General features: G+C 44.1%; 3 protein-coding genes across 10 annotated transcripts in view; 2 read left to right on the top strand and 1 right to left on the bottom strand.

The window, feature by feature from the left end:
• Nucleotides 1-224, top strand: part of LOC138200231 (serine incorporator 1-like) — an 8,046-nt gene extending 7,822 nt beyond the window's left edge. The window contains exon 10 of the mRNA XM_069152797.1: nucleotides 1-224. This exon is cut by the window's left edge and continues 165 nt beyond it. The gene's annotated coding sequence lies outside the window, so the exon portion shown is untranslated.
• Nucleotides 225-519: 295 nt separating this feature from the next.
• On the bottom strand, nucleotides 520-3,231 carry LOC138200240 (uncharacterized). Its single transcript, XM_069152809.1, has 2 exons — nucleotides 3,000-3,231; nucleotides 520-1,662 (listed from the first exon to the last, which is right to left on the bottom strand). Exons 1-2 carry the CDS (start codon nucleotides 3,124-3,126, stop codon nucleotides 887-889), a joined length of 903 nt encoding a protein of 300 aa, XP_069008910.1. The 5' UTR covers nucleotides 3,127-3,231; the 3' UTR covers nucleotides 520-886.
• A 676-nt stretch (nucleotides 3,232-3,907) lies between these two features.
• plekha6 (pleckstrin homology domain containing, family A member 6) overlaps nucleotides 3,908-15,871 on the top strand; it is a 65,046-nt gene continuing 53,082 nt past the window's right edge. For 4 of the 8 annotated variants that reach the window (XR_011178388.1, XM_069152767.1, XM_069152733.1 and 1 more), the window contains exon 1: nucleotides 14,740-15,497. Coding sequence is in view for 6 of the 8 variants with exons in the window: in XM_069152767.1 (XP_069008868.1) it covers nucleotides 15,448-15,497 (50 nt within the window). In the remaining 2 variants the exon portion in view is untranslated. Of the gene's footprint in view, nucleotides 4,334-12,789; nucleotides 12,923-14,739; nucleotides 15,498-15,871 lie in introns of those variants that run through there. The other 4 variants (XM_069152746.1, XM_069152725.1, XM_069152756.1 and 1 more) reach the window with 2 other exon arrangements.

The following is a 15,871-nucleotide window of genomic DNA, read 5'->3' as shown; positions in this document are numbered from 1 at the left end:
CTCTAGCCGCGTTGCCTTTGTCTTCATCACTGGGAAGATGACTCCTGTTACAGACTGGGACCTGGACCTGGACCTGGCTCCACTTCAGTGGGACGGTTGGGTCCGGTTCAGACGTGCCTTCAGAGTGTTTACTGTAGTGAGCTGTCACACTGAAGAAACACTCTGTTTGTTTGTTGTCTATTTTTTATTGTTGTCAATGAAAAAAAAATCATGAGTCCATCTACTGCTTTAATATGATGTCACTACAAACCAGCTTCATCTAATTGTAATGATTATTATCAAAGTGTATTTATGAATGTTTGTGATGAAGAATGTGAGAGGATGAAGAGTATGAGAGCATGAAGAGTGAGCTTCTGCCTTCCAATGCCTTCCATCTGACTATGTCTATGGATGGGTGAATATACAGAATGTATATATACATTGGTGGATATATATATATATATAGATATACTGTAAATATATATATGCACAGCAGTAGACACTTTTTAAAAGAAATAAAACACTTTTTTTTAAAGAAATAAAACACCTTTTTAAAGAAACAACAACCTGCTGCGGATCATGTTCAGTTTTATTTCTACAGAAAAGTCACAGCATTCGTCATCTCACGGAAAACCATCCTGTTGAGAGGGAAACACTGAAACCCTCCACAGAGGAGGGGAGACACAGCTGTCTGTCCAGCAGGGGACAGACAGCCTGGATGGGCTTCGTCTCCATGGGACCTGCTCCGATCTTCGTGTTCACTCCAGCTGCATCTCCGTCTCTGCAGCTTCACTCTGTTTATTTGCAGGACATTTGTGTTTTTTGAGGTGTGACAGTAAACTGAATGTTTTGTCACACAGCGAGCAGCCGAAGGGTTTTTCTCCGCTGTGGATTCTTCTGTGTTTGTTCAGGTTTCCCTTTTCACTGAACCTTTTCCCGCACAGCGAGCAGCCGAAGGGTTTCTCTCCGGTGTGGATCCTCGTGTCGGACTAACGTGCCTCTCTTGTTGCACCTCTTCTTGCACACGGAGCAGCCGAAGGGTTTCTCTCCGCTGTGGATCCTCAGGTGAGCAGCCAGAGTTCCACTCTGGGAGAAATGTTTCCCACAGACGGAGCAGCCGAAGGGTTTCTCTCCGCTGTGTTTCCTCGTGTGTGTGCAGACTTCCCTTCTGTCTGAACGTGTGACGGCAGACGGAGCAGCTGAAGTGTTTCTCTCCGCTGTGACGTGTGACGTGTTTCTGCGGATCCGTGTTCAGCGTGAAGATTTTACTACATGCGGGGAGCTGGTAGAGTTCTGTAGGATGAGATGCTGCTGCAGCGTCCGTCTGTGGTTCTGACGCCGGACCGGCTCCCGTCCGGTGGTTTCGGCCGTCTTCACGCTGATCCGGGTCACTTCTCAAACACCGTGAGAGGAGCAGCTGACCGTCGCTGGTGGATTTTAAGAATCCCGTTATATCCAAGTCAAAGGCAGCGTCTGACCCGCGGACCGCTTCAGGACCAGCAGCACCTGCCTCTTCATCATCTTCACTCTTCACAGACACCGCAGGGACCTGAACGTCCTCCCGCTGCTGTCCGTCCCGACTCGTCCACATGTCCCCTGGTTCCTCTTTAATGTTTGAGCATCTCAGGTCCTGCAGCTCTGCAGAAGTCTCAACAGGGACGTCCACAGACACAACGGAGACACCTGAGACACAGGGCAGATGACATGAGGACAGAGGACATGAGGACAGAAGACAGGAGGACAGAGGACATAGGAAATGAGGACAGAAGACTTGAGGACAGAGGACACGATGACAGAGGAAATGAGGACAGAAGACATGATGAGGGAAGACATGAGGACAGAGGAAATGAGGATGGAGGACAGAAGACATGAGGACAAGAGGAAAGAAGACATGAGGACAGGACATGAGTACGGAAGACATGAGGACAGAAGACATGAGGACAGAGGGCATGAAGACAGAAGACATAGGACATGAGGACATGAAGACAGAGGACATGAAGATAATGATAGTAATGATAATAATAGTAATGATAATAATAGTAATGATAATAATAGTAATGATAATAATAGTATTGATAATAATAGTAATGATAATAATAGTAATGATAATGATAGTAATGATAATAATAGTAATGATAATAATAGTAATGATAATAATAGTAATGATAATAATAGTAATGATAATGATAATAAATTATTGATAATAATAGTAATGATAATAATGATAATAATAGTAATGATAATAGTATTGATAATAATAGTATTGATAATAATAGTAATGATAATGATAGTAATGATAATAATAGTAATGATAATAATAGTATTGATAATAATAGTAATGATAATAATAGTAATGATAATGATAGTAATGATAATAAATTATTGATAATAATAGTAATGATAATAATGATAATAATGATAATAATAGTAATGATAATAATAGTATTGATAATAATAGTATTGATAATAATAGTATTGATAATAATAGTAATGATAATAATGTGAATCATCACAGACTTTTGGTTGTTGTGCTTCTAGCAGCTGAAACTTTACATTTATCCTGCAGCATGATTGATTGATTGATTGATTGATTTATTCACCTGTTCTTAAAAACATTATAAAATTAAGAGTAGATAACATAATTAACTTAACAATTCATTACAATGAATAATTATTTAAGCTGTATGACTGGAGCTTGTTCTTCAGACAGAGATCAGTAATATTAAACATTATTAACACGTGATTAATACATGATTAAACATTATTAACATGTTATTAATAAGTTATTAACATCCTCACTGACTTCCTGCTGAAAATAATCAGAGTTCATTATGAAATATCTCAGAACACCAGAACCAGAACCTGGAGCTGCTGTGACCCCATCACATCCCTCTGATGCAGAACACCTGGACCCCTCTCCCCTCCCCCCTATCTTCTTCTTCCGCATCATGTGATTTTTTTTTTTTGTCCCCGCCCACAAACCAACACGTGACTTTTAAAACCTGGTCAGTGCACCTCACCTGCTCGCAGCCTGCGGTGGATCTCCTCGAGCTCGGTGATTGTCCGTTCAAACATGCCGATGATGTCATCGACCGCCGCCTCGAGCCGCTGGCTGATGAAGGCTCTCAGAGTCCGGACCGGAGACATTTCCCGCCACCGGAGAACCGCAGAGGACTGAAGGGGAAACTTTGATCACCGGGAAGGAGGGCCAGAAGTGCTTCTTCCTCTTTGGTTTGACCGGCAGACTACAAACCACCGTTAGAAGTGCACGGCGCCACCTGCTGGACGGAGTGTGCTGTGATCAGGTGTTTCTGCCACACGGGGGCAGCAGGGGGCTGTTTTCCAGAAGAGACGTTAAAACTTCATGAAGTTGAAATGTTCACTTTTTAATGATCACTTTGTAAACCGTAATCTGCTCTATTATATATTTTACATTAGGAACACCTGACAGATGGGTTCCAGTCAGCTGACTCAGACAGTCACACCTTGAACAGCTGTTAAAACCAGCTGATGAGGACTTTGTTAAATGACTTTATTAACTCATTTTATTAAATGACTTTATTAAATTATTTTATTAACTCATTTTATTAAATGACTTTATTAAATTATTTTATTAACTCATTTTATTAAATGACTTTATTAAATTATTTTATTAACTCATTTTATTAAATGACTTTATTAAATTATTTTATTAAATGACTTTATTCATTTACTATTTCATTTATTTAACTCCTATTCAACTTGAATTTTATTGAGTTTATGCAGGAAAAACAGCCGCTTTAAAAAATGATGAATCATTAACAGTCAATAACAGTCTGGCAGGTCTTCTGACTGTGGGCGGGGCTTCTGGCTCCTCTGGGTTTTCCTTTTGTCTGCCTCCATGTTTGTCTGCTCTGTTCAGGGAGGTGGCATCAGCAGACTCTTATTGGCTGCCGCCTCCTGCTGAGAGGGACGTCTCCTCCTTTCACCCTTCAGTCCTCTCCTTCCTCTGCTTCCTTCTCTCTTCACTGTGCTTCCTTCTCTCCTCTCTCTGCTTCCTTCTCTCCTTCCTTTTCCTCCTTCTTTCCTCCCTCTCCCTCCTCCTCCTCTCTCTGATCTCCTCTCCTCTCTGACTGACAGTAGGTGGTCATGTGATCTTCTAATACCCGGGGATTTTCTGCCAGGCATCATGCTCTGTCACCTCCTCTCCTCCTCCATCGTGTGTTTCTGAGGAGAGCTTCTCTTTCATTGTCTGAATCGGTCGCTGGCTGCTGTCCTTCCTGAGGATCTATTGTTAGCTGATGGTGACGTTTCCATGAAAACATACATGTTGACTGGTTTCAGGCTGCTGATGACATCATCTGTACATGCGGTGGTAAGGAACATGCTTTGTGTGTGTGTGTGCGTGCGTGTGTGTGTGTGATGCTAGTGTGTGTGTATGATGGTGTTGTGTGTGTATGATGGTGTTGTGTGTGTGTGTGTGTGTGTGTGATGCTGTGTGTATGATGGTGTGTGTGTATGATGGTGTTGTGTGTGTGTGTGTGTGTGTGTGTGTGTGATGCTGTGTGTATGATGGTGTTGTGTGTGTATGATGGTGTTGTGTGTATGATGGTGTTGTGTGTGTATGATAGTGTTGTGTGTATGATGGTGTTGTGTGTGTATGATGGTGTTGTGTGTGTATGATGGTGTTGTGTGTATGATGGTGTTGTGTGTATGATGCTGTTGTGTGTGTGTGTGTGTGTGTGATGCTGCCGTGTGTATGATGGTGTTGTGTGTGTGTGATGCTGTTGTGTGTGTATGGGATGGTGTTGTGTGTGTATGATGGTGTTGTTGTGTGTATGATGGTGTTGTGTGTGTGTGATGCTGTTGTGTGTGTGTGTGTGTGTGTGTGATGCTGTGTGTATGATGGTGTTGTGTGTGTATGATAGTGTTGTGTGTATGATGGTGTTGTGTGTATGATGCTGTTGTGTGTGTGTGTGTGTGTGATGCTGCCGTGTGTATGATGGTGTTGTGTGTGTGTGATGCTGTTGTGTGTGTATGGGATGGTGTTGTGTGTGTATGATGGTGTTGTTGTGTGTATGATGGTGTTGTGTGTGTGTGATGCTGTTGTGTGTGTGTGTGTGTGTGTGTGTGTGATGCTGCTGTGTGTATGATGGTATTGTGTGTGTATGATTGTGTTGTGTGTATGATGGTGTTGTGTGTGTGTGATGCTGTTGTGTGTGTGTGTGTGTGTGTGTGTGTGTGTGTGTGTGTGTGTGTGTGTGTGTGTGTGTGTGATGCTGTGTGTATGATGGTGTTGTGTGTGTATGATGGTGTTGTTGTGTGTATGATAGTGTTGTGTGTATGATGGTATTGTGTGTGTATGATTGTGTTGTGTGTATGATGGTGTTGTGTGTGTGTGATGCTGTTGTGTGTGTGTGTGTGTGTGTGTGTGTGTGTGTGTGTGTGTGTGTGTGTGATGCTGTGTGTATGATGGTGTTGTGTGTGTGTGATGCTGCTGTGTGTATGATGGTGTTGTGTGTGTATGATGGTGTTGTTGTGTGTATGATAGTGTTGTGTGTATGATGGTGTTGTGTGTGTGTGATGCTGCTGTGTGTATGATGGTGTTGTGTGTGTGTGATGCTGTTGTGTGTGTATGGGATGGTGTTGTGTGTGTATGATGGTGTTGTTGTGTGTATGATGGTGTTGTGTGTGTATGATGGTGTTGTTGTGTGTATGATAGTGTTGTGTGTATGATGGTGTTGTGTGTGTGTGATGCTGTGTGTATGATGGTGTTGTGTGTGTGTATGATGGTGTTGTGTGTGTATGATGGTGTTGTTGTGTGTATGGGATGGTGTTGTGTGTGTATGGGATGGTGTTGTGTGTGTGTGTGTGTGTTCAGTTTGTACTTCGTATCATTTCTGATGCATTGACTCAGTGAGCAGCAGCTTTACAGGCAGCTCTGTTGTTGACAGCACACACACACACACACACACACACACACACACACACACACACACACGCATGCTGTGTTGTAACAGAGGTTCAGAAAGTTCTGGTGGGTCCAGAACCGTAGAGTTCTAATAAAGTCTTTAACATCAGATCTAACTAATATATAAATATCAGTGAACTGGATCTTTACACCCTGTGGCCCTGTTCACGATGATGGATGATGGATGATGGATGGATGGATGGATGATTGATGGATGGATGGATGGATGGATGGATGAATGGATGATGGATGGATGGATGGATGGATGGATGGATGGATGGATGGATGGTTGATGGATGGATGATTGATGGATGGATGATGGATGATGGATGTATGGATGGATGTATGATGAATGGATGGATGGATGGATGGATGGATGGATGGATGGATGGATGGATGGATGGATGGATGGATGGATGATGGATGGATGGAGGATGGATGGATGATAAATGGATGGATGATGGATGGATGGATGGATGGATGGATGGATGGATGGATGGATGGATGATGAATGGATGGATGATGGATGGATGGATGGATGGATGGAGGATGGATGGATGATGAATGGATGGATGGATGATGGATAGATGGATGGATGATGAATGGATGGATGATGGATGGATGGATTGATGGATGGATGATGGATGGATGCAGGATGGATGATGGATGGATGGATGGATGGATGGATGATTGATGGATGGATGCAGGATGGAAGATGGATGATGAATGGATGGATGATGAATGGATGGATGATGGACATATGATGGATGGATGGATGAATGGATGGATGATGGATGGATGGATGGATGGATGGATGGATGATGAATGGATGGATGATTGATTGATGGATGTATGATGGATGTATGATGGATGGATTGATGATGAATGGATGGATGATTGATGGATGGATGGATGGATGATGGATGGATGGATGGATGGATGATGGATGGATGACTGAATGTGGTTCTGGTCACATCTTCTGGAATCATGAACATGCCCAGAAGACTCAGAATACATGTGGTGTAGACACAGCAGAGAGAGGCGTGTCTGTGGGCGTGTCCTCTTATGGTTTTGCGGCCGCTGAATGCCACATGGCAGCGTTAAGCTGATCCCCGTCAATCCTCCACAGAGCTGATCAGAGGATGAGACGGCTTTGATTGTAGCCTTCAGACAGTCACTGCATGCAGCATGGTCATCTATGTTCTCTGTATGTTTCACTGTGTGGATCATGTTACTCCATCAGCAGTTTGACTGACAGCTGATATCCTGATGGTAACAAAAGATCCTCCACTCCATCTTTCTAGTTTCTATCTGCTGGAAGACAAATCATGAATCATCATTTCTGTTTGAACTGCAGTCAGTCACCAATCCTATCACCTTGGGGGGGGCCGGGCTTTCTCTTTCATCAAGAGGTGGGTGGAGACAGAGGTGGAGACAAAGTTGGAGACAGAGGTGGAAACAGACAGATCGTAGTGCTGCAGTCAGACTTTGATCAGGAGGTCACGTGATCATCCACCATCGTGTTCCTCATTCTGAAAAAGTAACTTCATAATAATTTACACTGACTGATTAAACATTAAAATTAGTTTAATGTTGAAGCTGCAGCTCAGTGACTAATTTAAACGTCCTACACCGTTGGGTGGTTTAATATAATCAGTTTAATAATCTGATCATGTTTTATGTACAAATGCATCCAATTTAATCAATTCAATCAGTAACTGTAGTGATTATATCAATATTGTTAATCGAGGAAAATTTATGTGGCATTCAATTTTAGTCCTCTGTGGGTGTTCAAATATCTGCGAGGAAGTGAATCATTAGATTAAATTAGATTAATATAATTTAACAAGAGACGAATGATAAATAATGTGTGCGTGTGTGTGTGTGTGGGGGGGGGGGGTGTCGGGTGTGTGTGTGCGTGTGTGTGGGGGGGTTGTTTCTTCATCTGCAGCTGTGTCACCAGGATTATGAAGTTAAGTACCTCATCACACACACCCCCCACAACCATTTGCAACCATGGCAACAACCATAATAATGGCGAAGAAGAGACTTAAACGGGGAGAAGAAATTAGAGTTATTCGTTATTAGGTGGCCCTGTGATGGACTGGCGACCTGTCCAGGTGAACCCTACCTTCCCCCAAAGTGAGCTGGCATAGGTTCCTCACAGTGGTGCCGGAGGCCAAGGTTCCTCACAGTGGTGCTGGAGGCCAAGACAATGTCATCTAGAGTAACTAAGTGATTACAGAAAGAGTTTCTGAGGTGTTTAGGGCCAAGTACAATAACTTCTGTTTTGTCTGAATTTAGAAGCAGGAAGTTTTTGGTCATCCAGGCCTTTATGTCTTTTAGACAGGCTTCAAGTTTTACTAACTGATTAGTTTCATCTGGTTTTATAGAAAGATATAGCTGAGTGTCATCTGCATAACAATGGAAGTTGATGCAGTGCTTCCTGATGACATCTCGTAATGGAAACATCTACAAAGTAAAACGTATTGGGCCTAACACTGAGCCTTGTGGAACTCCATAACTAACTCTTGTTTGTCTGGAAGACTCATTGTTGACATGGAAAAACTGGAATCTATCTGATAAGTAGGATTTGAACCAGTCTAATGCAGTTCCTTTAATCCTCGTAACGTCTTCTAATCTCTGTAATAAGATCGTATGATCAATCGTATCAAAAGCAGCACTGAGGTCCAGAAGAACAAGTACAGAGACGAGTCCATTATCTGAGGCTGTTAGAAGATGTTAGTAACTTCCACCAGTGTTTCTGTGCTATGATGAAGAAAAACATCTGTTCTACATCTGCCCCTACAGATGGAGTCTGTAGTACCACTGAGGACCACTAGGGGCTGTCTCCACAGACTCCATCTGTAGTAGTTTGGGGGAAGGGCTGGTTGATTGACAGGCCTGGGGTGCAGTCAGGTTTCTGTTATAGGTGGGCAGGGCATAGTGTCCTGGTGCCCCCTGGTGGTAGCAGGAGGCTTTAGGTCATTTACCCGTCACTTTAGCTACTACTCTATCGTATGAGTTGTGTTCAGTGCTTGTCTGAAAGTGTGTTTGTTTGTTTAGTTGTTACTTTATGGAGATGAATATTCACATCTAAAGTTTAGCTGCTTTGCATCTAACTAGTTACATTTCTGCTGACTTTAATTTGAATCATTTGTTTGTTCATCAATGAAGAAATGAGACAGTAAAAGGATGCTGCAGCTGCAGATCCCAGAAGTGTGTTTGCGCACGTGTGTTTGTGTGTGTGCGTGTGCATGCACATGCGTGTGTGTGTGTGTGTGTGTGTGTGTGTGTGTGTTTAAGAACTACAGCACAATGAAGTGTGTTTGTGTTCATCTGCAGTCAGACTTGTCTTTGAGCTGCTCAACAGATCTGCAGTGTCAATACGTCTACACACTGAGCTTCACCCCCCTCCCCCCTCCACCTCCCTGTTATGTAACTCCCCACCCCCACCCTTGTTGGAGTCTGCAGATGTTCCTCTCATCAGATGAGGAGTTCTAATCTGCAGCAGCGATCGGCGCTTTTGGACTTCAAGAATCTGCCTCAACAGGCGGCACGCTGATTACACTGATGAATGTGGACTTGTTGAAGCCTGTAGCTGATGTCACTGTCATCTACAGAATTATAATAATAAGAATTTATAATGTTTGTTCAGGTGTATATTGGTTTTGTCTAATAAACATGTTTTAAATAAGGGCCGTAAATACAGAGCACAAAGGTCAGAGGTCGTCCTGACACTGGGCTGACTGAGATTTGAAAACTGTGACCTGGTGATTTAATTGATATTTTAGTTTTAGCTAACACAAACATCTTTTTTTTTACTGACTGACTCCACTGCAGCGTGAGCAGCCGCTCTCGTTTGGATTTAAATACAATCTGAACTCACACAGTCCCGTAGACTCTGGCAAGGTCAAAGGTCGTCTAATTTTAAATCATCCCGGAGCATGTAGTCTGCAGCTGAGCCGGCGGATTTATTTTGCTGGAGATTTAATGGCAGTGAAAAGAAAAGAGAGTGTGTTGAGTTGCAGACAGACAGAAGGTTCTCATCCAGCTGTTCACTGAACATCTGTGTAGGTCATGAAAACAACATACTACCTTTTTAATAATGTTCTAATAATATAACTTAAAAGCACTCATTTTCATGTTTATGAATCATTCCTAAATTCAGCTGAAATAATTTGTGAATTTGAAGGACTGATTGTAATACAAAAAATACAGGATTGTTCTCCTCATTTGTATTTTACAGTAAAAATACTCAAGGTGTTTCATTGATGGTTGGTGGTCAGGTTGAACGTTGGTGTGACCTCATGTTAAAGGAAACGTGCAGACATGTTGATGTGAGGAGTGACATGTTCCTTCCATGTCTCCTCTTTCTCTATGATTCCATAACTTTGATGTGAAAGACTCATTCAACTCTTTCTGTCTTCGTCGTTTCACTCCTGTCTCATCCATCCACCAACCTGTCACTACTCTGATGAATACTCACTCCTTCATGTCGTCTTGCTTCCTGACCACATGCTCGTCTTCTGTTACCTGCCAACGTGCCTGTGAGCCTCTATTTCCAGATTTAAAACCAGCTGCCTGATCTTCTGCCGCTGGCTCTCATCTAAAGCTAGATGTGGTAAAATGACACGTGTCATTTTGAACACGTCTTTGTGCGGTGCTCTTTCCTTCCCCTTGAGCACAGAACAATGTGGCCGCTATGGACTCACCAGACTGCAACAAACGGTGAAGCTGATTTTTGGAAAGAAAAAAAAGCACCGACAACACTGAACACAGGTTGAAAGCAGCATAATGGAGCTGCATCACATGACTTGACCTCCTCCCTCACCGACCTGAGGCCAGCGGCGTTTGAGATAAGTTGGAGCACAGAGAGAAGGACGAGCAGTCGTTCATGGAGCTGTGCAGCAACAATCTCACAGCAAATTATAATGGAAGCACAATAATTACAGAGTGGCTGAACATGGAGCAGCTATTTATGGGACGGTACTGTCATCAATACGCCCTCACACGTGTGCTCATGTTCAACACGCCTCCCCAACACGCCTCTCCAACACACCTCCCTAATACGCCTCCCCAACACGCCTCTCCAACACGCCACTCCAACACGCCTCCCCAACACGCCACTCCAACACGCCTCCCCAACACGCCTCCCCAACACACCTCCCCAACACACCACTCCGACATGCCTCTCCGACACGCCTCTCCAACACGTCACTCCAACACGCCACTCCAACACGCCTCCCTAAACGCCTCCCCAACATGCCTCTCCAACACGCCACTCCAACACGCCTCCCCAACACGCCTCTCCAACACGCCTCCCCAACACGCCTCCCCAACACGCCTCTCCAATACACCACCCTTAAACGCCTCTCCAACACGCCTCTCCAACACGCCACTCCAACACACCTCTCCAACACGCCACTCCAACATGCCTCCCCAACACGCCTCTTCAACACACCTCTCCAACACGCCTCTCCAACACGCCACTCCAACACGCCTCCCCAACACGCCTCTCCAACACGCCTCTCCAACACGCCTCTCCAACATGCCACTCCAACACACCTCTCCAACACGCCTCTCCAACACGTCTCCCTAACACGCCTCTCCAACACACCTCGGTCCCGATGCCGTCCAGTTCTTCAGGGCTGGGACTTCTTGTTGAGTGTTTGTTGAACCTCAGTTCTGGACATCTTGCTGAACTCTTTATCCTCCAGGTTCGGCCTCTCATGACATCTGTCAGCAGATTAACATCCTCCTGCGATGTCTCGATGAAGGATGATGTTTAATTCGTCCTGCTGCAGTGGTTTCTGTGATGGTGGTTGTGGGAATAGTGAGTCGAGCTGTTGTCGCCCGGTCAGCGGTCAGACGTGTCACATCCAGGGGTTGACTGTGTTTCGTCACCATCTTCCACCTCGGGTCAGTACTGGCTGGTGGTGTGTCAACTGGTTCTGTCACCCTGGTGTGTTGTATTGGATTCAGCTCAGTCTCTCCATGAATCGGTGGATCAAGTAATTATAATGTTGAAGATGCTTCTTGTAGTAAGGAACCCAGACATCAGCACCAACTCTGTAGTTCAGCTCTCCTGAAGGTCTCAGCATGTATCCAGGATCGTAATAGTAGAACAAGATAGAGAAAGTGGACCAGGAAAGTAACCATTGATATGGTTCCACCTATCCTAGGAGACCTTGGGGTGAAAGCGGGGTACACCTGGAAAGGTGGTCACCATCACAGGGCCACGTTGTGAATGTGCTGTGGAATAATTTTTTACTTTTTTCCATGAGACATCTGAAATATCTGACTGCGAGGAAATACAGGCTTCAAATACAACTTTCACTTCAAAGAATATAAATTCTCCACTTTCTGTAAAATCTATCAATCCAAAATCAGCTGCAAGTTGTTCCTTTACAAAGATGAAAATGTTCAGTTTTGTTTTAAATGTGTGTTTATTATTTAGGTTAGACTGCATTATATATTTACAAAAACTTATTTAGATATGAAGATCTCTGAATCAAAAGTCTGTTTGACATTTTAAATTCTGTCTCCACATGAACTGTGACAACAGAACAAAAACTAAAGAAAAGAGACACAGTCAGTCAAAGAGAGGAATCAGAGAAAGTGGCAGCAAAATGACTGAAAGTGGACAAAGTAGAAAGAGGTCCTTATTTTTACATGCATGCTGAATAAATGAGAGAAAAGAGGTGAAGGTAAAGGAGGGAACCAACGAGGGAGATGCAGGAAGGGAGGGGTGATTGTTTCTGGAGCTTTGGAGGTTTCAAATTTCTCTTTTCTTTCGTTTCTCTGCTCACATGATCGAACCTCTTCCTTTCTTGTCCTCTCTCTTGTCTTTTCTCCAGACCAGCGGGGCTTTCTGCAGACCGTTCCCTTCGAGCCAAGTCCCAGCATGTTATAGGCAGCTGCTACCAACAGGAAGTGAAGAAAGCAACAAAGAAGAGACGAGTAGGAAGTGAAGGAGGGATGGTGAAGAAGGTAAGAAAAGGCTGCATGTGTTCTTCATTTAAACCCTGACAGAAGAGAACGAGGTGCAGCAAAGATGGAGGGAACTGTAGTTTCTTCTGTGTGTGTGTGTGTGTGTGTGTGTGTATGTGTGTATGTGTGTGCGTGTGTGTGTGTGTATGTGTGTATGTGTGTGCGTGTGTGTGTGTGTGTGTGAACCATGTAGCTGAGGCCAGACTTAGTCTTGATGTGAAGGACTAAATAAAGCCATATCTGTGGGGTTGTGACCACATGAGGGAGATGTGTGTGTGTGTGCGTGTGTGTGTGTGTGTGCGTGTGTGCGTGTGTGCGTGTGTGTGTGTGTGTGTGTGTGTGTGTGTGGGGGCTGAACTTGTATTTTTTTTTATTCACAAAGTTATGCAGAGGGAATATTTCTGGACTGCAGGGTAAAATACTGTCAGACATTCAGAACAGATTTTAGTGGAACGGCTCGGCGTCGAAGAACCACTTTTCATATTTGATTGACAACCTAAAATTACAGATTTTTCAGGAATGAAAGAAAGAAACTGAAAGAAGCAGTGAAGAGGCTGACTGGTGGAAGTGTCTGGAACAAGCAGAACTTCATTGTTCCTTCATAATCATTCCCTTGTAGATAATGAAGGATATTGATATCTTTCCGTCAAGGATCAGTTTTATATCTGCTGATAGAGTTCCAGAACATTAACCCTGAACCCAACATCGGTTTATTTATTATTAACACCATAACATCAGTTTATTTATTAACATCTGTTTATTTATTAAAACCGCAACATCAGTTTATTTACAACAGACACCACATGTAAAATGTAAATTAAAACAGAAAGTGATGATTTGTAAAACACATAAACTTATATTTAATATAAAATAGACCAAAGGCAACATATCAAATGTTGAAGCAGAGAAATTATATTGTTTTATGAAAGAAATATCTGCTTAATTTGAATCTAATGCAGCAACACATCTCCATAAAGTTGTTCCAGGATCATGTTCACCACTGAGCTGCATCAACTCTTCTTTTAACAACACTCTGGAAACCTTTGGGAACTGAGGAGACCAGTTTCTGGAGTTTTGAAAGTGAAATGTGGCCCCATTCTTGCCTGATAGAGGATTTCAGCTGCTCAACAGTTCAGGGTCTCCTTTGTTCATGTCCTGATGCTCCAGATGTTTTCAATGATTGACAGGTCTGGACTGCAGGAGGCCAGTTTATCAGCGGACTCTTCTACTAGAGAACCATGCTGTTGGAATACGTGCAGAATGTGGTTGGACGTTGTTCTGCTGAAATAAACAAGACCTTCCCTGAAAGAGACGTTGTCTGGATGGCAGCATATGTTGCTCCAAAACCTGAATATATCATTCAGCATTAATGCTTCCTTCCAGATGTTCAAGCTACCCATGCCGTGTGCACTAATGCATCCCTGTACCATCACAGATGCTGGCTTTAGAACTGAGCTGATAACAAGCTGGATGGTCCCTCTCCTCTTTAACCTGGAGGATGCAGCGTCCATGATTTCCAAACAGAATCTCAGATTGTGATCCATCAGACCTCAGGACAGTTGTCCACTTCACCTCAGTCCATCTTCAATGATCTCGGTCCAGAGAAGGCGGCGGTGTTTCTGGATCATGTTTCTATCTGGTTTCTTCTTTGGAGAGTTTTAACCTGCATTTGTGGACGCAGCGATGAACTGTGTTCACAGACGATGGTTTTCACAAGTGTTCCTGAGCCCATGCAGTGATTTCCACTCCAGAATAGTGTGTTTTTAATGCAGTGCTGCCTGAGGGCCCGAAGATCACCACCATCCAATATTGGTTTCCAGCCTTGTCCCTTGTGTTCAGAGATTTCTCCAGATTCTCTGAATCTTTTAATGATATTATGAACCGTAGACGATGAAATCCACTAATTCTTTGTAGTTTTACTTTGAGGAACATTATTCTTAGATTGTTGAGCTATTTTCCAACACAGTCTTTCACAGAGTGGTGAACCTCTCCCCATCTTCACTGCTGAGAGACTCTTGAAGGTTTCAGATGGCAGTTTAAATCACTGCACAGGCTGAAAAGGCTTTCCGAACTTTGTCCATGTATTTCTACCCTACCGCTGGATTAAGATCTCTGCACACAGAGGTGGACTGTACAACAGAGTGGAGGGATTGGACTGGAAAAGGGCCTGAGAGAGGCAGACAATGACCGAGAGATGGAGAGGGGTAGACAGAAAATGAGATAGAGAACATGATGTAGTGATAAAGCGTATATCAGGCTGAGGGGGCCGAATAAGCTGAGTGTTGCAATTGTGTGTGTGTGTGTGTGTGTGTGTGTGTGTGTGTGTGTGTGTGTGTGTGTGTGAGAGAGTCAGAGAGAGGAGGGAGGGTGGGACAGGTTCAGGAACAGGCAGAGCGAGAACGGCGTTTGAGGCTGGAGGAGAGAGGACAGTGGTGTGTGTGTGTGTGTGTGTCTCCCTCCTCTCCTCCTCTCTCTTCTTCTCTCCTCCATCTGTGTGTCCCTTCAACATCCTGGGATTCTGGTACATGAACGATCCGGGGAGGATGCTGAAGTTCCGTGTGGACAGGAGAGTCAGGTAGGTGGAGGCAGAAAGAAGGAAGTGACATGCAGAGGAGGGTTAGGGTGAGGCAAGGGGTGGTGGGGGGGGTGGGGTTGATGGAGGAGGAGGGGAGATGGAAGCGGAGGAGGAGGGGGGATGGAGGAGGGGGAATGGAGGAGGAGGAGGGGGGGGGGTTTGGAAGAGGAGGGATGGAGGCGTGGATGGCCCAGAACTTGGAGGTCAGAGATGACTGCAATGCAGTGCCAGCAGGAAAACAGGAGTCCTGCTGTGTGTGTGTGTGTGTGTGTGTGTGTGTGTGTGTGTGTGTGTGTGTGTGTGTGTGTGTGTGTGTGTGTCTCTGTGTCTGTGTGTGTCTGTGTGTCTGTGTGTGTGTCTGTCTGTGTCTGTGT

This window comes from Embiotoca jacksoni, unplaced genomic scaffold, assembly GCF_022577435.1.
Source record: "Embiotoca jacksoni isolate LCO1_2020_lvr unplaced genomic scaffold, fEmbJac1.0.p SCAF_1, whole genome shotgun sequence".
Classification (NCBI taxonomy): Eukaryota; Metazoa; Chordata; class Actinopteri; family Embiotocidae; genus Embiotoca; species Embiotoca jacksoni.
The sequence above is the reverse complement of the archived record's forward strand: the minus strand, read 5'-3'. Positions and strand labels throughout refer to the sequence as shown.